Source organism: Chanos chanos, chromosome 10 (assembly GCF_902362185.1).
Source record: "Chanos chanos chromosome 10, fChaCha1.1, whole genome shotgun sequence".
Taxonomy (NCBI): domain Eukaryota; kingdom Metazoa; phylum Chordata; class Actinopteri; order Gonorynchiformes; family Chanidae; genus Chanos; species Chanos chanos.
Window position 1 is genome coordinate 14,169,448 of NC_044504.1, and position 24,976 is coordinate 14,194,423.

The 24,976-nt window shown below is 38.4% G+C and overlaps 1 protein-coding gene across 1 annotated transcript in view; it reads right to left on the reverse strand.

Annotated features, from left to right (window-relative positions):
• alk (ALK receptor tyrosine kinase) overlaps positions 1-24,976 on the reverse strand; it is a 252,098-nt gene that overhangs the window by 92,674 nt on the left and 134,448 nt on the right. The window contains exon 5 of the mRNA XM_030786739.1: positions 7,521-7,722. Coding sequence (XP_030642599.1) covers positions 7,521-7,722 — 202 coding nt within the window. The remainder of the gene's footprint in view (positions 1-7,520; positions 7,723-24,976) is intronic.

A 24,976-nucleotide genomic window follows, 5' to 3' on the forward strand; every position in this document is an offset into this window, starting at 1 on the left:
AAAAATCTAAGATGGCTGCTCCCAGTAGTGAGGTAGCGAAAGCTGTAGTAGTTCACTGTTTATTGGCACTTCTGTCAGTTGTGTCTCATTAAATCAGTTGTACACACAGTACTGTCCAACTTCTATCTGTGGACATGTGGCTACGGTGTTTGTATGCGCAAAATACCACATAATGTGTTATCAGCTGGTATTGCTAACAATGGCTAACCTGGCTAAAACGGTTTTCCGACTTGTACTGGAATGCGGTCAACTTGGGTGTGATGTCATTCCAAGCTCCGAGTTCCGACTTCCTAATGGAATGCAAATGGAACACACCAAAAGACCACATATACTTTCAGTATGGCAGCGAGTGGGCTTAAAGGTTTTGTGGGTGCACATGTACTCTGATTTTTATGTTGCAAAAAAAAAAAAAATGACCTTCTTCAGAAGTTAGCTGCAAAACTGTCAAAATGGAAATGGCTATTGGCAACAGTCTTACAGAGACAGGATGCTGGTAATCCTCAGCTTGGTAGCAGCTTTATCATGGCATGAAATGACAGTAATGCTTCCTCCTCAAAGTTTATTAAGGGAACTTCAGAGGTCATTGGTTATGTTTTTCAGGTCTGGATATCATTGTTTGAGGACAGCAGTTTTGTTCCTGCTCATTTGAAGATGAGGGGCAGGGAGAGGTAGATCAATAGACCAGAGTTGCAGTTATACAGAGGTTCCTATACCATCAGTATGTGTTTTAGAAAGAGACTGTCTGTGTCTTATTAATGGGGGCTTGGGAGGTTATGAGTTGATTGGCATTCGTTTCCAAGTTGAGTGGCATTCTTTACTCACCCAGGCTGTACAGAATTTTTCAAATCAGTAAAATTCAAGCTGAGCTGATCCTTCACTTTTCCAGTCAGGGGTGTGTGTGTGAGTGTGTGCGGTGGTGGTGGTGGGGTCCTCTCTGGCTTTTTTTTTTTTTTTTTACTTAAATTTCTTACTGCATAGATTTGATGGACACTAATACCCTTTGAACTTATTCTGTCAGAAAAGGTATTGTTAAAGCATCCCATTTGTGGGATAAATAGGAGAGTGGGTGGAACTCAGTGGAGGGGGTTGCAAGGCAGACAGAGTTCAAATCTAGAGGGACCTGGGAAAGGATATTCCAGCTGGTTAAAAGCAAAGTACATGTAGTGAGGGATGCCCTTTCTGGCATACCTCTGAAACTGTCTAAGATGCCTTTATGGAATGCCCAAGACTAGATGGATTACATGCATTATTAGAGGGGGGGCACTCAGAGGACTAAATTTGAGTTTCAGGCCACAAACAGAAGTATTGTTTTATTAGTCAAATACAGGAGATTGGAGCAGTGCATCCTGTTTTTAATGGCTGTATATTAGCCCACCTTTGGGGCAGAATATTATGAAATGATAAAGGATGTTAACTGTTTTCAGAGAATTTGGTGTTTTTGCTTGTTGTTAGTTTTGAGAGTTTAAGGATATAAACAATGATATTACAGTTAACTGATTTACCTATCAACTTGTGGATTTTATGTAAATTGTAGTCTTGTACAACAGTGAAATATACAGGGAGTAACTCCTTGTTAATGATAAAAAAGAGGCATCAAAAGTCAGAGTGTCTCTCTCTTCCCCCAACATACTCTAAGGTTTCCGACCTTTTGTCTCAATCTGTCATTTCTATTCATATATTCATCATTCATGTCCACTTCTAACGACCTGCTTCTTGTGGCATGTAGGTTATGCAGTCCTCTGCAGGACACTGTCTGATCTCCTCCTACAGCTGATGGTACCTGGAACTATTCCCAGATCCTGATGGGCCAGTCAGGTCATCGGCACCCCATCTGGCCTCTGGCTGAGCAACGAGCGAACAGATCTGACTGATGCTAAATGGGAACCTGAGGCAAAATGTCAAGCCATTAACAAATTAATCCCTTTGAGATGTACTAATCCCTCTGCTTTCTTTCTGAACGAGAATCTAAAAAAAAAAAAAATACAAAAAAAAGCCTCTAAAAAATTCCTTTCTAACCCCCTAACAGATCTATGCTGAGAATTAAAACGACTCTCAAAAGCTTTTATCAGCCAATGTAGGGCTATTATTTCTAAGAATACCCCACAATTCAGCAAATTTTCTTGTGTACGGAAATGAAACGCACAAGCAAAACATTTTCAACTTTGAAGCTTTTTTTTTTTTGAGGTTGAGCAATAACAGACAATGACTGAAAACATTCATTCAAAACAGCCATTTCACTGAGTGACTAGTGTTACGTTTGTCAACAAAAAGTTGTATGATAAATATTCACTGACTATCCTTCCTTTCACAAGTAGCTCCTTGAAACTAAAGATTATGACAAATCTATCTACAAAGATCCCCCAAGGTGCAAACAGGCACGACTCCACAAAATGTTCAATTAAATACAGGCATCCATTCTGCAAAATTCTATGTGTGTCAGTACATCCTTGTCATTGGACGAGAGATGATCATCTTTCATACTGTTCTCACACACTCATTGACTTGATGGTGTATCTATATCATATCTATGGCCCATCAAACTCTTCATCTGGCCATAAGTCAGCTTATTTTATCTGCTAATGTTGAGTGATAGCTAATAATAGCAAACAGCGAATGAAAGATTGTAAATATATCCTAGAGATGGCCCCTGCTGTGGTCAGTCTGGGAGATGTAAGGACTATCAGAAACACAGGCATCATGTGTAGATCAATCTAGGAACATGTTTGCACATTGTTTCAGAAGGATGTGTTTCTTTTATGTGGTTTCAGGTAAAAGTCTGTAAAAATGTGTTGTTCAGTGTTCACCTAACTGGTTTTATGTTGACATACTTAGGGCATTAGATGGCTTCCTCTTTTGAGTGTGCTATGTGGAAAACTTAATAAATAGGAGCCTACTTACAATGAAATACTTCTAGTAGATCCAACACTGTAAACAGCATCCTAATGACATCATTCATGTTCTGACTAAATTGTGACTAAAACATCTGTGCCTAAAAATAAAATTAAACTTAAGTTCCATTGACTAAAATCTGACTTAAAATAAGGTAAATCAAATAACAAAAATATGGCTAAAAATGATTTTACAATTTTATCATTTTCATGATGAAAAGACCAGGACTGAAACTAATTAAAAGTTCTGTCAAAATTAAGTCAAAATTTTTCTGTCAAAATTTTCACTTTCTGAAAGACGTGTGTGTGCAACATTTTGAATTGTTAATCTCATGAAAACTGCATGATATCTACCCCTTTTTTGTTCTCTTCACCTCTTATCCAGTTGTTCCCAACATTAACATTTTTTATGAGCACTCATGCAAAAATCCACTTTTTGTAAAGACGGTCAGTTAAATAGCAGCAAACCTCTAAATGCCATCTCAGTAAGAGAGCTTCTGTTTTTTTGTTTTTTCATCTTTAATTAATCGCAGCTTTACATGCACTTAAACACAGTAAAACTCTTGGTAAATCTAGCCAATAACTAACTAACAGGTTCTGGTTGTCAGGCATTCCTTTACTCAGATGTTTACTAATGAAACTATTTATGATGAAGGTCTGAGGGGACACCTTTTTGGCAGTCCATCATAACCTCTGCCAATCAGAAGTTTTCCTGATATAAAGAAGTCAACATCCCACAATCTATGTCTATATGTTCTAATGTTAGCTGCACCTTTATGATGTTTGGGGGTTTGGTTCACACCCAATCCCCAATGTTTCACCTCAACCCCTTACCCCAAACAACAAGCCAAAGACTGTCATTAAGCACATTTATACTTCCTAATTCACTTCAACTGCTGAAAATCCTACTGAAAATTCAAACCATGCAACGACTAGAATTCCTTTCTGTAATTACAGAAAATTGTTATGTACATACTAAACTAAATAAGAATGTTTCTTGGTGGACATAGAACAGCTTAGAGAAGAGCTCTGCCTTCAATCTAAATGCACAAATAGCAGGAGTTCTATTAATGACATGGCAGATGACGTCCTACTGTGCTATTTTCGGTCCTGTGAAATTGCTAAAATTGCATCCATGTAGTGCTGATAAATCCCTGGATGGCAGACACGACATCAATTGATTTCGGTGTTTTTTTCCACTTGTCTGTATATATGGTTCTTGTGTTCTCTGTTTAATGGATAATGGCTGATATCTTAGCCCCTACTGGGCCTTAGGGACAAGGATGAAGTGAGTAAAAAGTGACATGCACAGGGAGAAAGTGCAGAGGGAAGAGAGGGTATACATACAGAAAGAGAGAGAGAGAGAGAGAGAGAGAGAGAGAGAGAGAGAGAGAGACTGAGCACATCTGTAAAAGCAATACAAAAGTGATGGAGGTTGCAGGGTGAGGTAAACAAGATAAAGTTGGTTGTGAGGCTCCATTAGAGGCTCCCACCATCTCCGTGGAGATCGTCGGTTCCCATGGTAATGAGATGAGACAGGAGGAGGAATACATAATGTTGGTTGTCTGGGGTTCAATCTGTGGGATTGCACAACATACCTCCGACAGCTTAACTAGGTAAGACCCCCTATAGGCATCATCCCACAACTAAAACAGAATCATTGATAATGTAAATAATAACAATATGATGATGATGAAAAAGATATTTACGCTCATATTTGGATGTGAGGAAAAGGTGTTTCATTCATTCATGTTCTGTAAACCTGTAGCAAATGCATAAGTCTTACAGTGTCCATAGTCCGTGTCTCTCACTGGCATTTATATAAATACTCTGGTGCTACATGCATACCTTCAAAGCATTTTAATACTGTTCTCTGAAAACTGATTGTATATATTTGTGTGCATGTGGAAAAAAAAAAAATCGTTTCCACACAGGCATGAACGTGTGATCACCTGCCACTAGCACAGCAACACAGTGCTCCAAGCAACTGGCACAGTGGAAATGCTCCCAGCAATTAACTGCTTAAGACTTTTAAACTGTATCTCAGAACACAGCTGCCTTGTGGCATATTGTCAAACAGTAAACATTAGACTTCACAAAACACTCTACATATTTTTTCTGCCAATTTAACAATGCCTTCTAACAACATTTTGTTTTATTTTCTTTTAGCAACTCAAGTCCATGTCGCATTCAGATTTGCTTCTTGGAAATGCAAATGAACACATCTATTCTTATGACACAGCATTCTGCTTAATAAAAATACTTATTCTCAGCCTCCGCCAACTCCAATTTTGTGAGTCATTCCCAACGACGTTTTTGAATTCATCACTTCAATGTCGCAACAGTAAATCCAACATACACAACTTTTTTGAGGAAAAAAAAAACCGTAATCTAATTCTGACACTATACCGATCATCTCTATCCTGACTCAGTCCTTATATCAAGGCACTGAACACAAAATAGAATGTTTTCATCTTCTATGCTGTACTTGCAGAAAAAAAAAGATGCTATGTCAAACTGCACTGCTATGTGGAAGAGTTAAAAGTTCAGACAAGCCTTAAACTAACATCGTAACATCCCCGGTAGACCCAACGAGACTTGACATGATTTTCTGTGTTGTGTCTCTCCGTGCCAGTGATCTTTTTCACTCTGTGCACTGCACACTGTGTGTGCCATTTGAGCAGTACTCCCCTAAGGCTGGCAAAAGAGTGATCCTGAGCACAGAGGGGATGTTGTGGGTGGCTGACTAGAGCTGACTGCTAATGAGTAGACAAGGCTTTATTGTGATCCCTTAAATGTGAAATGCGGATGTGAATATGTGGGTGGGGAAATGTGTGCGTTTCTGCATATTTACACACCCAATACCCATAAACCTGGACATGTGCCTGTGTATTTGGTTCCAGTTTTGATCTAGCATGTCATTTTCACTGGCTCCTATTTTGGCTTGTGTTGTTGGGCTCAGTAAATATGTAGGCATCATCTTTTAACTGGGACACATTCAATGATCTAGACCCAGCAAATCAAAAAATGACAAAAAGTTACATTTCAAAGCAAGCTAATAACAGAAAAAAAAATAGCTTTAAACTATTGTTTACTATACAGGTGGAAAAGACAACAAATTAAAAGAGAATTCAATACTGTATATTTCTATCTGTAAAACCTTGTTCTCTCAATTCAAATCTGTCTTAGATACTTTCTTAAAATTAAAAATTAAATGTATGTTAGGGAAGACTCATTCTCATTATTACAACATAGTAGGAGGTCTTCTATGTCATGGCAGTAGACACAACACAGTTCATACTCATATGATCCTCTGAGGGAGAAAACAGAAGTGATATCAAGAAGTAAATACAGTACTTCAGCCATACAGGTTTCATACTGGGTGAATAATAATCCTAACCTTCAAAGACGCACATTTATCTGTTATATTACATATTAATATCTTATTATAGCTTCTTCATGTAATATTGCTATATTACGAGTGTTGAGTGTTGTCTTGGGGTTCAGTGAGGGCATTCATGTTTTTAAAAGATTTTATTGGATAAGTGGTGCAGCTACGTACTTCCTAAAGCCCTGTATTAGGAGAGGTTCAGAAAGAAACTATATAGGGATATGGCGTGCGCCCTGTGTATGTGTGTGTGTGTGTGTGTGTGTGTGTGTGTGTGAGATATTAAATTAAAATCAGAGCTGTGATTTCATTAAGGGCCATCTTATTAGAAATTGCACAGGAACAATTCTCACTCTCATAATAAAACAACTTAATTATAATTACGTTTGACTTAAGTGCTTTAATCTGGACACTTTTTTTTCTTTTTCTGCCGCTTGCTCAAGGATGTGTATCCAAAAGAAGTTCATATTCATTCATATTTTTGACACTTAATCTAAAATTTCCATTACTCGTTTGGCTAATCATTTCATGTTTTATGGAGGCCAAATGCAATTATTATTTTATTATTTTTTCATCTTTTTTCAGCCTTGCTGATTTGAGCCAAGGGGTGAGTCAGAGAGTGGAGATGGCTGTGACACAGCTTGACCAGTGGTGCATGTGTGGGCAGAAGGCACAGATAACAGGCTTGGTTGAATGATCAGAAATAATGGCCAAATGAGGATAACTGTTATGGTCCCAAAGAATGACTTTACCTATTGGTTATTATGCATGGCCAAGCAAAAATACACAGACTTTTCTCAGTTAAGATATTAGATTAGCTTAACCACACATTAGCTTGGATAAATCCAACTCAATCTTCATAAAAAGAGATTCAAAGGACAGAGAGAAACTCAAAGAAACCATTTGTGCTGTAGACAAGAGGTATGCAAAGGTGCATCACAACAAAAGGGTGACTTATTTAAATGTAGACACACCAGGACAACATGCAAAACAGCTAAGACTGCTGACACAGTGCCCAGTTGCATTCCCTACATCTAAACTTAAATGAATCAGTGCTTCCCATGTTGGTCAAGAGTTGGTCTATTCTAGCATAAGTACTTTGATTCATCGGTAATACCATTTCGTATCAAGGTTACAATAATTTTACAACAGTGTTGTGTTATGTCTTTTTATCGAAAGAAATTTATAATGGCAGAAATTTCAAAGATGTGACGGAGGTTGGCAGACATTGGCAGAAAACTCACCCTGAGATGTGGGGAGGTTCAGTGGTGAGAATAGCTAGGGGTGGTTTGTCTCTCTCGATGAGCCAAACTGTGTAACGTCCAGTCTGCCTAGGATGCAGGAACACAGTGATGTCCAGTCCACAGGGCCGTCGAGCTCCATGAAGCCACGGACTCAGGATCCAAGGACCTCCTATTGCCGAGCCATTCACTACAACAAACCGCCCTGACATGACACAGAGAAAAAGAAAAAGTAGTTGCAAGTCTTCAAATTATTTATAATCTTTATTCTCTTTAAAATGAAGAAAATCTTATTATAATGGATTTTTATTATCTCAGCCCTGTCTGGGGCTAGAGCCGCACGAAAATAAAGGTGGACATTCCCCTCCAGCTCTGCCACCAGAGGTACGCACACCGCAGAAAGTTTGTATAATAATGTAAGCGTTTTGTTTGAAACTCATAGGGAAACATATATGCATACAAACAACTCTCAGGGAAACATACATAACTTCAGAGAAGGTAAAATACCACAAAAACAAACAAAACCATGCTAATTACTGGGGTGGGGAAGTATTATAATTAACCACCCAAAAAGAAATGACAATCAAACTGTCTAAACATAAACACTAAACATAAATGCAATTAGATAAAAAGGCATCCAATCCCCTACAGTTTTCCAGTGAATGAACAAAATGTATTCATGAAGAATATGAACACAGAACAGATTTTATTTTCTTTTAAATCACGGACACCTAACCCATACGCAGTCTGTATTTCATAGGTCTATGTGACAGCGGAAAAGAAGAAGGAGGCAGGTGTGTAACTGAAGCTGAGCTCTTTTATTGGGGATTTCCTCCCAGCGACCAACCGATAACAACACTCTCATCGTAATCTGGCGACCTGGAGTGCTAAAAGAAAAAGCACATGCCTACGCATACACATGCAAAGAAATAATCATCCTGAGACATAACACTTCCACCCACAAAAGCAAATGTCAGAATGTTTGAATACACCTTATTTCACGGGTGAAAAATACATACATATATATGATTCTCTTGTTACCTGTAAGCTTGGATAAGACCTTAACTAAATCACAGTACTCACTGATACAGCCAAGGATATCATAAAGTGTTGGGAACAGTCCCGAGAGCTCATGGCCATGTAAGATCCAAGTCATCCAAACAACCAAAGGAGACTGAAGAAATATACCCATGTAAGATACATGATGTAAAAATAAATAAATAAATAAATAAATAAATAAATAAAAATTAAATGCAGATTAGGAAACATAACAGGAGACGTCGCCAAAAACAGGTGGGGCATAGCTCTTGAGTGAATGAAGTACATTTTTATCGGAGGAATGTTCAGGGGATCTGTGGTACATCCAAGGACTGTTTGATTACCTTACATGAGTATAGTCTTGGCCATTCTTGTCCCTTCATCTTGTGGGTACACAAGAATTTGGTGTTTGTATCATTGTGCACAATTGCCGACTTGCCACCCCCCACCCCCACCCACACACACTTCTTTCATCTTTTTGTAAAAGCGTAAATTCCTGTTTTAATCCTTTAGAATCTCAGCTATTTGATCCTCATTTGCTGAATTGATCTCTGACATCATGTTATTTTTTCAAATGCTCAGAAGGGTATAAATGAACTTGCCAACGCATTACAGGTTTTGTCTGAAGAGAAAATTGTAACCAGCAGAAAGTTGTAACTGACTTTCTAAAATGCTAAGTGTTAAATCTTTGTGAAGCAGTTGTCACCAAGTTTCCAACCAACTTCGTGTTTAGTTTTGTGACACTCCATGTGTTTAGCCCTCCACCATTTTGGTAGGTTTGTCATTTAGTTATTACAGCTATTATTGTACTTTTACCATTTGATATTTTATTTCTCAAATTAATGATAATTTGATTAGTTGTTTGGACTTTTCTCTCGTCTAGTTAAGGCTTGTTGTCAAAATTGTTTAAGATTACGACCCTAACTTCCATAAAATATAGTTTATATAACCATTGCAAATCTAGTAGATTCTAGTGTCCTAGCTTGTTACATTCATTATAATATTAATTTGCCTAGGTCTTGTCCTTTACACCAGATTCCTGTTTCAGTTGGCCACTATCTGCTTAGTGGAACAGATATTCGGGGAAACTTATGACTATGCTTCTGTAAAGTTGTCCATTAGTTCCCTGCTGAATATTAAATTGTATCTTACCACAGCAATTTTTTTTTTAATCCATGCCACAAGTCTGAAATCTGTGCAATTGTGAAATCTTTGCAATTAAAAATTGTTCAACACACTTAACTTCTAACTGCTCTCTTTTCCAGGTTTTGGTACCAGTAAATTAGAGCGGAAATTTATGAAAACCCTACATTTTTGTCACAGCCTGCACCTCATCCTTGGACTTTTAGTTTGAAGTGTCTTGTGCTCCTCTTCCATGTGTGTTTCCACCCCTCACCTGATCCTGTTTGTTGCATTTATTAACCTCGTTAATAAATGCAGGACGTTTTCAGAAAATGGGAAAGAGTAAGAAGAAAAGGTCAAAAGATCACAAAGATTTTCTTTTTGAGAACATGTTAATCTCTAAAACAACCTTTACTGTAAGATTTTTATTATTATTATTACTATTCATAAAGTGTCTGTTTCAAGTGATGATTTCTTTCAGAAATACATTTTCCTTCTGTTTACCGCAGAAGCTCAGGCATTGTTCAAAAATCAGTTACGAATAGTTGCTACAGTATTTTGGATTAAGACATTTATTGCCACTTTTGAACTACTGCAGCAGATGTCTGTAGTGGCATCTTTCTGGAGGAATGCTATAAAAGAGAATAAAAATTTGATATGAATATGATAGGAGAGGTGTTGAAATACACTGTGGGTTATGTGGGATAGCTTCTCCTATGTGTTTACTGTTTACCAAGCCTTCTTCTTATGCCTGTGTAAAAAAAAAAAAATGGAGAGAATGTTTTTGTTTATTATTTTCCCCTCTCATATTCTTGTTTTTACTGCTGGTTCAACTCTTCATCCCCCCCCCCCCCCCCCCCCCAGTCTTCTTAGTCCTTTTTTTTTTTTTTTTTTTTTTATTTAATCGTGAAATCTGGCAAAAGTTTTGAATACTCCATAGCTCAAGTAAATTTAGACTCAATGCAGATTAATTCCTCCAAGTTCTCAACTTTTTTCACCTTTCTCAGTCAAAAAGCAGTTGACAAAGTAAGTGAAATGAAAAGATAAAGGAATAAATTGTGAGGAATAAGAATGGCTAAATTAAAACACTGTAGGTATAAGCAGTATACAGAAAAGAAGCAATTTGTCAGTATTGCAGCTCCACTTGCACCAATTCCAAAAACGACTTTTTCATTCGCATTATTCTCTCTTAAAGGTGGTCTTTTTGCCTGCCAGTCACAGGGGGAAAGAGAAGGCTTTAGTAGATTTGCTTAGCTTAGCAGTCCAGAAAACTGACAGGCTCTTTTTTCCTTATTTGCATGATTCATAATACACACAGGGACTCTAGACAATTTAGCTGCAAGAAATCTTTCCAAAAACCTCTCCCTCCCACTGTCCACACACTTTCCCAACAATTCTGCCCTGATTCACGGTGTTAGGACAAGTGCTCTGCCGTCAAGCATTATACATGTCAAAAACAAATTAATTAAATGAATTATAAAAATTAAATAAAGCATCGGTATATTACAATATGCATTTGCTAATAGCACTACCCCACACCTGTAAAACTGACATCGGGTATTATTATGTCTGCTTAGAGGAGGTTATATGAAATGTAATGCAACATTTATTAAAGCAATTTAAAATGATCTGTCGCCAAGAAACTGTTTATACTATTTTTAGGGCACATCCACAGAAGACCAAACTTGCGTTATTTCAGTTGACTGACATTAATGGCACAAACGCCTTCTCTTGTCCTAGCATTTGAAGAAGCACTAGAAATTCAGAACACTGCACATTAACCTCAGCTGATTTCACAAGCTGTCATCTCTAAAGATGAATGCTAAACACCACTAAAACCATAAAGCAGAGGCTGCAGTAATTAAACTGGCTCTGAAAATGGAAGACTCTGCCCATCAAATCTGCAAATACACAGTGAGGGTTAAAAGCGTGAACTGAAAAAGATCATACCAGACCCTGTGTATTCATTTCTAAAGGAAAATGGTAGACCTTCAAGAGTTACTACTTTTGTTGTATTTCTACCATTATACTGAAATAAAAACAGTTCTTGTATAGATCTGAAGGCAACTGTCTTTAAATATAATCAAAGTTTTAGCCATTCGGATTTTAATGACTGACTGCCTATAAGAGTTGGAATCGTCGGTCCCTGTAACATACTGCTGGATTTACCACAGGTTTGAAAGAAAACTGCATTGTTTTTTTTGTTTTGTTTTTTTTTTCTCCTGAGCCGACAGCTGTTAGAAAAAATTTGCATGTGAAATTATAGACAGGCCCAAAATAAACACTAAAAAACCATGCATCTCCACGTTCTCCTGCACCATTACAAATTCAATCAACACAGAGCATTTACTGAACAGAATACTGAATCAGTCCTAGTGTTTGCAAGCATTCACTGAGATAATAGATTCTTGTTGCAAGACTGGTGGAGAAATAAACAATTTAAGTGTATTTTCTTCAAATCCTCTTAAAAGGACAATACTTTTTTTCCTGCCTTCAGATTAACAGCATATTTGCTTTCATGGGTCTTGACATTTTAATTTCTTTTCTTTCTTTCTTTCTTTCTTTCTTTCTTTCTTTCTTTCTTTCTTTCTTTCTTTCTACTCTGAATTACACTACAATTTCAATGTTCACTAAATCTTGTTTTGAGGCCACTAAATATTTATTAACCTCTATAAGAAAAAACAGTCTGACTTATGTGTTAATCGAATTTTGCTGTTTACCAGGATGGGTGGCAAAAGCATACAATTCAAATGAGAGTAACACTGAATGGAATCTATCTAAATTATTTAGCTACAATCATAATATTTTTTTTTAAATAAACTATGAAGTGTTCTCACTTAATTTAAGTCTGAGTGAGTTTGTTTGTGTTTGTTTGTGTGTGTGTGTGTGTGTGTGTGTCTGTGTGTGTGTGTGTCTGTGTGTGCTTCCTCTTACTTGTGACAAGATGTAGGATAATGAAAGTTATGTGGGGTAAAGCAAACTTGGCACAACATGGCTCCAGGCCCTGTATGACTTCAATCCATGAAGAATCATGAGAGATTAGTTCAAATCTACTACACTCACTGCTTCAGCCAGACTCCATATAATGTGTAAAAACAGTGTCTAAGTGCAGTGGTTCAACAACGAAATGAATGCAAGATCTTCTTCCTTTTTTTTTTTTTTTTTTTTGAAACTGGCTACTGGCTATTTACCAGAATCAAAAATCAATAACATCTGGAGTGCTTGTCTCAGCTACAAACGCATTTGTGGTTTTGTTCATTAAGTTGATCATCTAAAATAGTTGCCAAAGTTCTCTACAACATGTCTTGCACCAAGTCCTGATTTTTATCTCTTCCAGTCTTGCTTGTTTTAAGATTGTGTGGTTGTCTCCAGAGACCTCTGACCTCCTGTCAGCTCTGTGACACTAAAACAAAAGGCTGTGTCAAGATGAACAAAGCACTTCTGAAACAGACTGGCTATGGCAAATGCCAAGAGAGGATGAGCAACCAATTTCCTCATCTTTTTTAGCTTGTCTGTGATAAATATTAAGAATATTACTTCCTGAGAGTATTTATCATAACTTTTGTCACAGCTTTCTTGCTTGATAACATGGGGTCAAACTGAATGAGCCAACCCTCTGTGTATGCAGAGATGCACAGAGCAGATTCCAAGACAATTGGTTGCATAATGCAATAGAGTATAACAGCAATCGCCAATCTCTCTCCCTGTCCCTCTTACATACAAAGAAGAATACATGTACACACACACACACACACACATTAAAGCTCTTAATGCATACAGTCCCTAGAGGTCCTACAGTCCTAGCTGTTGTGTACTGAAATTCACTATGCTCCATTGAAAGTTGCTTTGAACAAAATGTAAATGTAAATTTTATGTAAGTAACACTGTTCTCCCTAGAAACCCTTAAGTGTTTACTTGCATACTTCTATTTAGCTTACGTCTTACAACACTGCATTGAGTTAAATGGATTTTTATGTTTACCTATTTGAGACCTAGTCATTTGATTACACCGAATCCTTTTAATAACAAATAGTAGAAAATATAGTAAATAGAAATCGAATAGAAATAACTACTGATTTAACCTCTCCAACAATGTATTGTATTGTTTTACATTTAAAGTACAGTTGAACGTTGACCTATGCATTTGGAAATCCTCCAAAGACCTTGAGCATGAATTAAAATATTTAAGTGGACTTTTATGATCATGACCTGGCAGTTTTAATAGGCCCTTTCGCACCGGAGGAACTTTTCCATAGTTCTTAGAACTGTTGGAGAAAGTACCCCCTTTTTCGCGTGTTCGCACCGCTGGAACTTAGAACGACCATAGTTCTTAGAACGACCATAGTTCTTAGAACGCCGTTTTGAGGGGCTTCTTTAGCTCCTACTTCAGGGTAGGTACTTTCGCAACGCAATAGGAACCTTGTGACGTAGGTGTACAGCCATTGGTCCAGACGCAGGTATACGATGATTGCAACCGCCATTTTTAAAGATCCGTGCAAAATATAAAGTCTTAGAACGTATTTCATTTAGCTTTTGATATTCATGTCTCAAAATGTCTGGAATTGTAGGAGGGGGCACATAGTTCTTATGTTTTATTTTACCGGTATTTTATATCCCCCAACAATGACCATTTTGCAACGTCCAATGTATATTTGTACATTGAAGAGGTAGCGTACACTCTGCTTCGGTAGGTGCTTGTGTGTCCGCATGTGTGGCTGTGATCCGCATTTTAACCTAAAATAAGAATGTGTTTTTCCAGCTTAGGATTTGAGGGCTGCGGCGGGGAAAAAGGAAAAAAAAAACACGATGCTGCAAGCAAGCGTCAGGCAGATGCATTGGGAAATTATTTTTGTTCCATTGGACTGGGTCTATCGCCATACAGTTTTATTTTCGCTAATGAGAAGGCAGTTATAGGTTATCTAATGTGCAATCAATATTTCTGTCATTCAAATTCAATAAAACTCATTGTGTATACTGTAGTCTAGTTTGTCGGTTTCTTTTGCCGCAGTAATGGTTCTTTTTTTTTCCTTTTGGAGGTATTTAAAAGGTCTTAAAAGTCATTAAATTTGTACTTCAAAATGTGCAGCTATCCTGGTTAGTCGTAAACAACAGCTCTGAGCTGCTATACCGTCGGCCGGCTTACGTCACTTCAGCGTTCCTACTGGCGGTGCAAAAGCAAACAGAAAAAAGGCCCTAGAACGAATGTAGTTCTAGGGGAAGCTCCACAGGGGGTAGTTCCTATCGAATTAGACCCTAGAACTGTTCGGTGCGAAAGCGCCTAATGTAAGCTAGTGTGGGTACAAAAAAGTTTGCGCATAATTTCTTTGCTAATGTTAGCTAGTTGTGAAGCTATGATAGTGTAAACAATAGTGATGTTTGCATAGTGAACTTAGGTACTCTACTCCATATGCTTTTTGAATTGCAGTGCCAACGCTGTGTACTGTGATGTTTTGGTCAAGAAAAGGCAATAACAGAGTTTTGTTTTTCATGGGGTAAGATCAGGTAGAGGTGTACCATAGATAGATAGATAGATAGATTGATAGATAGATGGATAGATGCACACATACATACATACATACATATATACATACATAGGGATACACACAGGCACCTCATGCACACAATGCACAATGAGAAACAGTCCTGAGACCCAGAAGAAAGAATTTGGATATTTGGAATTTTTTTAGATAACTTAAGTATTGTGGTTGAAAGAAGCATGTGACACCATCCCCCCCCCCCCCAAAATGTTATTTATTTATTTATTTATTTTTACCATCTGTCCCTTGTAGTGGACATCAGGTCTTGTTTGATCACAGAATGTAATGATGTAATGTAACGACTGTATTCATCTTCATGTGGATTTCTGTGGAAATTTCTTTTCATTTCATGAACATTAACAGTTAGATGAGGGAAACACATCTTAACACTAAAACATAATTTTAAGAAATAACATCTCATAGTGGAGCTTTTTGTTTAAACTGCATTCTGCACACTTGATAGTCATTTAAAGCTGGGTTGTTAGCTCACGACACACACGGCACTGACAACAGATCATGCATGGTATGGCAGGAAGCAGTTTTCTGTCTTTGAAACACACAAAATCGTGTTAAATTTAAAACACTCGACAAATGTTTTCCCTTTGCATCCTTTTCTCCTGCACCATGATGCATGTACTGCCTCCACCACCTCTGGCAAATGGAGTGTCCCATATTTTTTGACATCGTTATTAGGCTGTGGTTTAACGGGCCTACTCTTCTTTGTTGGAATGTACTCTTCATCATCAATACTCATCTCATCATCCTCACTGGCCACCTTGTCAACCTGTTGACCTCAACCACCCTGTGCCTGAGCAATCACTTCTTCAGCCAGCAGCAGCTTGAAGTCAAAATACTGGAGCCTCTCCTTCTCTGGTCTCCAAGAGAACCGGTGGTCTGACCTGTACTCAATCCAGCTGTTTGTGGCAGGTCAAAGAAATGCAGGACCATACGGATGGTATGTTTTCTTGTTCGGCTTGACTTCACGTAAAAGCTGATCATTTGGTCGCATTAATCAACTCTACTTGTTGTACTCAGCCACAACAGCAGGTCTAGGCACAGCAACATGGCACTTCTCTTTCGCTGACCATCTCATGCAGCTGTCCTGGGGCTCTATTCCATGGACACTGGAGGCCATCAGAACTGCCTTATTGTCCTGCCACTTCTTCATGGCAGCCTCTGATGGTTTTCTAACAATCACTTCGGATGTACCTTTTCCTTGTTTTTGTAGCTTGGTGTCATCCGACATCTTTTACTTGTACAGTGCAGGGATTCTATTTTTCATAATGGTCCCTGTTCCCAGGAGACCACTTGCTTTCAACATATCCAGTACTTTGACAGAGGTGAAATACCTGTCAAAGTACAGGTGTGTTCCTCTTGGTAGAGACCGTGCATTCTGAGCGATTACATTCCCTCCGATTCCCAGTTGCTTGTCAGTGAACATATTCCAGCCCTTGTAAACTTCAAAATCCAGCACCAGACCTTTGGGACTGGCAAGCACAAATGCTTCCAGCCCTGTGGGACTTGGTCTCCCTGGCACAAACTGCCGTACAGGACACTGGCCTGTGAAGGGAATCATTTGCTCATCTATATAGGCCTTCCCTGGTCTCGACATATTGAGGCAGCCTTGTTGCACTCTGTTTAAGAGGGGTCTCACCTTCCAGAGGCCACCATTCTTTTTCTCCCCATCAGAGACATCAAGATCGTTTGTGATTTTGATGGACTGCCAAATTTTGAAGAATCTCTCTCGACTCATTGAATTGGCTATAACTGGGACCCTCGTCTTTGCCGCCCAGTACATCTGGATCCCAGGGTATCTGAGACATGCCATGTACATAGATACACCAAAGAGGGTTTTCAGCTCCTCTGGAGTGGTTTTAAGGCTGTCTCCAGAGATGAGCACCTCCCGATGGTTTGTGTGCTTTGACATTTTTTTAAAAAAACCTGGTCGTCTGTGTACTGTTTGAAGTAATCAGAGGGCCTCCTGTCTCGGTAGTTGAGGCCAGCGCTGTCCGGCAAAGTATTCTCCTCCACAACAGGATTGAAACTTAAGTGACAAAAAAAGGACAGTTATAGTTTAATGAACTTTTAGCAAATATATTATTAATCCTATGAATCAACAGGGTCAATAGTTTGCCAAATCAAGCTTTTAACTGATTGTGTACTATACGTGTAAGTGTGTGTGTGTGTGTGTGTGTGTGTGTGTATAAATTCAACTAAAAAGGCTCCCATTTCCTTTTCTAGACACTGTAATACCAATAAACTTCAGAACTCTTGCTTACACATTGCTTCTTATCCATGGTGAACAGTGGGTGTTGTCACTTTGTCCCTGTTCAAGTTCCTCAAAAGCTGATATGTCCTCTTCTGAGCTTTCACCTTCCTACTCTACTGTCTGGCCGTCCTCTACCTCATCTCCTGACAGCTATAAGTCTGACTCCCCTTCCACAATTCTGAGTAAAATCCTTTCTGCCTCACTCAGCCCTCTGCTTCCTGAAGAAGGGAAATTGGTTAAAAACAAGAGGTGGTAAGTCCTGCTGTCCACTACAAAGGACATTGAGTTGTGTTTTGAAATGGCTAAAATTACTGTACTGTATTTCTGAAGTCTTACTAATTTAAAGTTAAGACTCTTATACTGAAGAAATAATTTGATTATTAGCAACAGAAACATAATATCTGCAAAAAATTTACCACTTACCTCCCTTGTTGCCATGTGTGGAAGGTGCGATGCCCACCATTTTGAAAAGAAAGTCCATGTGCTCTGTTCGCCACACGCCTACAACTGTGACATCACAAGAAAGCCCAGGATGTCCTCTTGAAAGTGCAGTAGGACTCAAATAGATTGCATAAATGATGCTTGATTTAGAGCTCTCAGACTCATATCCCCCACAGAGGACAGAAATGAATTGTCAGGTCTTACCTTGTGTAAGACAGATCCAAAGATTCATAACTGGGCAGTCCAGTTATTACCTGGGGCGGTAATATTGCTGCACTTTTCACAACTGAATACAGGTTAAGTTTAGGAGTAAATGAAGCTTAATCCATGAAAGTGAATGACCCTTTGATCTCTCAGCTCTGAGAGTGTATTTTTTTTTCTTTTCATTTTAAATTTTTTTAGACATCTCTATTCCATAATAAGACAGTTAATCTTTGTTTGGCATGTGATTATACCTTTCCTATCTGCTTCTTGTGTTTACAACCTCCTACTGGTGTTCATAATGTTAAATTATGATAATTGCCCAAATTGCCTCATTAAAGGTTATTTCACAAATACGCATTTTCAGCAATGAGAGACAGACTGACATAGGGTTTAATTCTACCATAACCTAAACCTTTAAGACCTGGAGCCCTTTGCAGTAATGCACACATCTGTATCTGCACAGCAAATGCACAATGAACAAACATCATGCCTTTAGCACAGTGCAGAGCTGAAAACATAAACATGAAAAGAGGCCATCAAACAGTCCAGAATACGTCAGAACAAAAAGCTATTGTAAGAGGAATGGTACGTGGAAACCGATTACACTGATAACTGTTTCATATGTACAGCCATAGTTTGGAAGTATACTTGTGTATCTTATCCACCCCCCACACCCCCCTCAATTTGCAGGTCAGTTAAAAAACAAAACAAAACAAAACAAAAAAAAACGAAAAAAAAAAAAAAAAAACAAACAAACAAGAAAAGGCTTTTTACACATGCTGCTCTTTCAAAAGTATGACACACTGTGGTATGAGGAAATCTTTAAAGGTGATTTAAAGTGGAAGAGAAGCACTTGCAGCAATGGTAACAGTCCCTGCTTGATGTAGCTGATGGATTTAGTGGTGTTGATTATCGGCATTCCTGATGGAAGGGAGCGTCACCACTTTTTCAAATAAAGTGAAAGATGCCATGGAGCATTGCAATGCCAGTCAGTCTGCCCATTTGGCTCATATTATATGAGCTTGAGCTCAGATTGGACGTGGGGAGATGGTAAGGTCGGGGAAAAGCTCATTTCAGTTTGCCTTTTTTTCTGGACAGAAGAGAGAAAAAATCAATAGGTAATATGCTGGCTCGTTTAGGTCCTGCACTGATTATACAAAGATCAGGGTCTCACAGTGAAGTCCGACTTCTCCTGCACATTGATCCAAGGGCTCAAAGTTGGAGAGCAGAAACTTTATAACCAAGAAACACAGGGTGAAAGATTCCCTGTGATAACTTTTGTTAAATGCTTCATTGCTTTGCCAATACACAATCCTGTGTCTTAGACTTGACTGTACTGGTCAGATGAATTTTTTTATAATTCTGCAGCTAGGAACAATAATCAAGCCTAACAGATCAGTGAAGTGTAAAACAAGAACTGCTTCATTTGCTAAACTGATGCCGAACAATCCACTGATTAAAAAAAAAAGGCTCCAGATACAAAATAACTCTAGGTGGTTGTCAGTTAGACTGTGAATGTGTGTGCATATGTGTTTGTATGTGTGTGTGTGTGTGTGTGTCTAAGCATACAGTGATCACAGACTGAACAGAACATGAAAGTGCTTTCAGAGAGAAGGCAGTGCCCCAAACTAGCTTTGAAAAGGCACACAGCAATCTGACAGCCACCGCTGCATCCCCCCCCCCCCCCCCCCCCCCCCCCCGACACACACACACACACACACACACACACACATGAAAGACTCAGAAGGTGCTTACTTTGTAGTTGTAACGAAAAAGAATTAATACATAAATTAGTCAGTGCTGTTCCAGCCATCCTACCTATGGGCTATGTGAATTAACTTGCAGTCATGGATTTGTGGCCAGAAAAAATGCCAAATGGAGCCATTTATCGTAAAAAGGAATATGGAGCCACAGAGGAGCCTCAGGTAGGTAGCTGATGGTTCCTATGGGAATCTCATTTTTAAGAATAGTACCCTACCGAGCGTGGGTATCATCCAATTGAGCCACATTAACATGAAATAACTAGGTAATAACTCCACCAGGGACCAAAAGCACTCTCTCTCTCTCTCTCTCTCTCTCTCTCATTCTTTCTCTTTCTCTCTCTCTGCAATTTTACATGTCTGCCTCTCCAAGGACTGTGCGATATGCGTTTTACACTGGCATAAATACCAGTGTGAAATAACATTAAGACTGTTAAATGAGCACCTTTATCAACCCTGGACACACACTGTACATCCATAGATCTCACTCTGTCTTTCATATTAACCTCACTGTTTCCGAGTATTGAATTTGTAGGTAATGTTGATTATGACACATACATAACTTATGCCCTATCTACAGCTTATGTTGCACGATAATATAATTTGATTACCATCTGGTCAGTGGTAATGTCTTCATAATGGATTTCATTAACACGTAAAGTATACTAATATTTATAAAACAAATTAATCCCTGAAGGAAAATGTTTATTACATGTTAATAAATAATTTATATGACTCTTGCATAAATGCAGCTGAGTTTGAATGACCAAACAAGAGGAAACAGAAGTGTGTGTTATTATTTTTCAGAAATACAGCACATAGCAAAGTATTATGGAGTGAAAAGAGAATCTTAGCAAACTGCCAATTTCTTGTCTCTTCCGTTGTGCATTCAGCCAAGACCTTTCTCAGTAGACAAATACAATAACAAAGTGACCAGATTCTCAGCTAGACATTACCAACAGACTCAGGAGTGGACACTTATGCCAGTGTTATGCCCAGCCTAGGGGTACTGAGCATAACAAAAGTGACCCCCCCCCTTTTCCTGTACCCAGTGATGACCCGTGCCCACGAATTATAATCCAAAAAGTGATTTACTTACAGAAGTGGTAGTAAAAAGCTTCGGGGGTGAGCGCGGCCAAAACAACAAACAAAACAATCTATATTTTACAAACTAAATAACCTATTTCCCGAAAATAAGAGAAAAGAAAATATAGAAACCTTCCCTGACTCCCTAACGAAAAACAAGAGAAAAGAAGATCCAACAAAAATGGCTTCACACCCCCTACCACTACCCGAACAGTTAACACGAAAAATATTTACAACTATTTTACAACAACGAAAATCACATACACACAAATAAAGTTTTACAAACGATACAACGAATCTCTCTGAAACACACACAACGAATTAGCAAAGCACAACGAATTATCAAATCACAACGAACGGACACGGACAAAGTGGCCAGGACAAAACGAGAGGCAACCGGCATCTGGATGGCGCGTCTTTTAAAACCGGCGCCGTCAACCGTGGGCCAATCCTCGATCGCCACCTGCGGAGTAAGACATTAAAGAGACATACGGGGAAAACACAACAGACAGGGGAGGAAACAGCACCACACACAGGCAGGGGGAGAAAAACAACAGCACACAAAATAATACACATTTATGACCCAGGGTCATAACAGCCAGTCTTCCATCTGTCACTATGGTGATTTCAGTTCTGATGGCCTTCAGTCCACCTCATGAGTAGTCTCATCATATTTCTGCTTTCTGAATTTTCCCTCAAACAAAGTAAAAAAAAAAAAAAAAAACACAACAGAGCTAAAAACAAACAAGCGAATGATTCTCTTGCTGTCACACAGGTCAGCTGCCAATTCTTCTGTTATTGAACCCATTATATCCATTAAGACCACTTCATCCATCTGCTCCAGCTCATCTGCCAGAATCCCCACTCATATGTATATCTCAGCGCATTAGTCTAAGCCCTTAAGTTTTTCATTAAAGTACTGCTTTATGTATTACTCCAACTAGGTCTGACAAATTAGGTGAGCTGTACATTGGTCAGGCATCTAGCATCGCTCTTATTGATTGTACCAGTCATGCGCTTGCCTCTTGATTTATCTGCTTAGCTCACATGGAGCTTGAATTTTGATTTGTGTGTGTGTACAGTAACTGGTTAAATTTGTTTGTGAAAGAGAAGAGAAAGCATTATTTATACAGAGACAGATCTCTGTTTAATGTTTGTGTGTGTGTGTGTGTGTGTGTGTGTGTGTGTGTGTGTGTAATGGTTTGAATGCAAGCATGCAGGCTTTGTTATACATTTTGTGTGTATCTCTATGTATATGTGTCTGCGTGTTTGTATGTGCATTGCATGAACGTGTGAGGAACATCGGCTGTTGAGTGTTTGTGTTCCTGCTCATGAGTCTTGCAGTTGGATGCAGTAATAAACAGCTCTTGATGTGGCACTCCATTGTGGAAGCATTTGGTATGAGGCTGAGAGATGTGAAACTGTGCCCAGCAGGAGCTTCCAGTAATCTAACAATACAGACCTCCACTGATTGGAAACCATTACCAAAGCACTCAGTCATGCTCAACAAGTCGTTCTGTTTATTATCAGACATCAGCTTTCACTTTAGAGAACAAGGGTTGCACAAATACAATCACTAACACACACAAACACACGGACACGCGCACTCACACACACACTCACACACACACACACACACACACACACACACACACACAGAGATGTGCTCATTTTAGATTCATAGATAACTGTAGTCAATGCTGAGACTGCATCCTCAAACGCCACCTCAGGCAGTTTATCCAGCTGCGCAGAGATCTTATTCACTGTTCTCAGTTTAATTAAGAATTCATTAGTTCACACTTTCCTCCAAAACATAACTCCTCCCACCTCATATGAGAGTTGGTGACTCAAGCAAGAGTCTCATCCTCAAGTTACACTTTTATCTCAAATGATTTACTTGACATTTGACTTGGATTTGCCTGTTTGCAACTTAGACTTGACACAGATGCTACATTAACAAGTGTCAGGATAGTTAAAAATCAATTAGTCCTACACTATTTAACAAAATTATAAAATTAATGTCATGGTTGCCAGCTTTGATCAGGTGGCTGGAAGGAGATTTTCAGTTTTTGTAAAATCTACACCAGTGCACATGCATGCATGCACAAACTGATTTTCATAAAATTTAACAAAATTTTATGGCACACCCGAGTTTGCTCCAAGGAATGCTGTGTGTTCGCGTACAGGTTTGGAATCAGTGGGTTGTGACAGAGGAAACAAGATAATAACTTCCTAATGCAAAAATCGTTGGATCATATTTTATCATAAAAATAGTCAATTAAGTGGCAGCCAGGTCTGTGTGCTTGGTGAAGTTAGCTAAGATTCGGTTTGTGCTGAGTAGTTAACAGTCATTTTCTGTCTTTGTTTGTTTGTTTGTTTGTTTGTATGTTGTTAGACTACCTTTTGTGAGTTTTCAGTGGAAGCTATATAGCAAGTCTTCTCAGTTCGTGGTCTATGGACCACAGTCGACTGCTTTTCATTTGGTCTGTCTAATTTTTCCAGTCAAGACCTCCATTATGTGAAAAATACAAACGACCCATGTATAAATCCATGATTTCATTACCCTCGTCCAACAGCATAGCGTTATGTGTACATTTGCAGCTTCAAGAAGTAGTTTTAAATAAGCTACAGATACAGAAATATCGCTAATGCTAGGCAACAACAAGTGATATCAAAAGGGTAGCCTGTTCTATAAAACATCACTTTACTGTTATTTGCTTCAATATTACTATTTTTTTTCTTAATTAATGAGAGCCATAGTGGTGTACCTATTCTGCAATCAAACTTTTACTGTGATTAAAACATACAGTATCGGCAGTCTGATTTCGGGAAACATGCTACCACATCATCAAAGACTTCTCACAAAAAAGACAAGCACACTCTGCACTGACAAACATTACTAATGCATTCTTTAAAAGAAATGGATTATTAAGGTTTGTCAGTGCAGAGGGATTGGGGTTTAGGTTGTGAAACCATTGTATATTACAGAAAAAGTGGCCTTGAAAAAAGTCAGATTGAAAAATATGATGCAGGACATCACAAATAATGTGAGGTCTGCCTGAACCAAAAGTGTCAGTTTTAATGATCAACAAAATGAGGTATAAATACATAAATTATATATATATATATATATATATATATATATATATATATATATATATATATATATATATATATATATGTGTGTGTGTGTGTGTGTGTGTGTATATATACATACTTTTTTTTTTATTAAAATATTTATACCTCATTTTCTTGATCATTAAAATTGACACTTTTGGTTCAGGCAGACCTCACATTTTTTTTCTTTTTAAACTTTTTCATGGCTGCAGAATTGAAGCTCTGATGTAGGCAACATGCTAGGGTTAGGGTTAGGCTGATAGCATTTTAAAACACCATTGCAGCACCCCTGGAGCAATTTACAGTTAAGTGCCTTGCTTAAGGGCACAATAGCAGCAGCTTGAGGAAGGTCAGGGACATTAGAACCAGAAGTCTCTCTGTACTTAGTCAACATCCCTAAGTGTCATACCAGCAACCCTCTGGCTCCTGATGTGGGGCTCTAACCCACTAAGCTATTTATTTTGGCCTGCAGCTTGCTTCCTCATTACATCTTTGGCTTAACAAGGCAGCAAGTTTAGGTACCCCTGCCACTGGGTAACATCTGCTAGTAAGCTAGCAAAATCACTGACAAAATGTTCAGAACTTTACTGCTAATGTTACTGTTAATATATATCTGTTTTGAACAACACTTAAATATTAGCTTTTCAAGATTTGCAGCTTAACTTTGCTTCATCTCTTAATAGTTGAAACATGATTGTGGTTCATCCCAAGGGATTTGTTAACAAGACTGTATGTAATGAGACCCTATCTGAATCTTCATCTGAATTTATTTAATCCATCTAACCTCAGATTGAAATTTTCAGAAGTTTGATGGAGACTCTATAGCTTGAGTCTTTGCCTTTGTCTTACAGGTGGAGGCATAGGTGGACAGCTGATTTTCTTCAT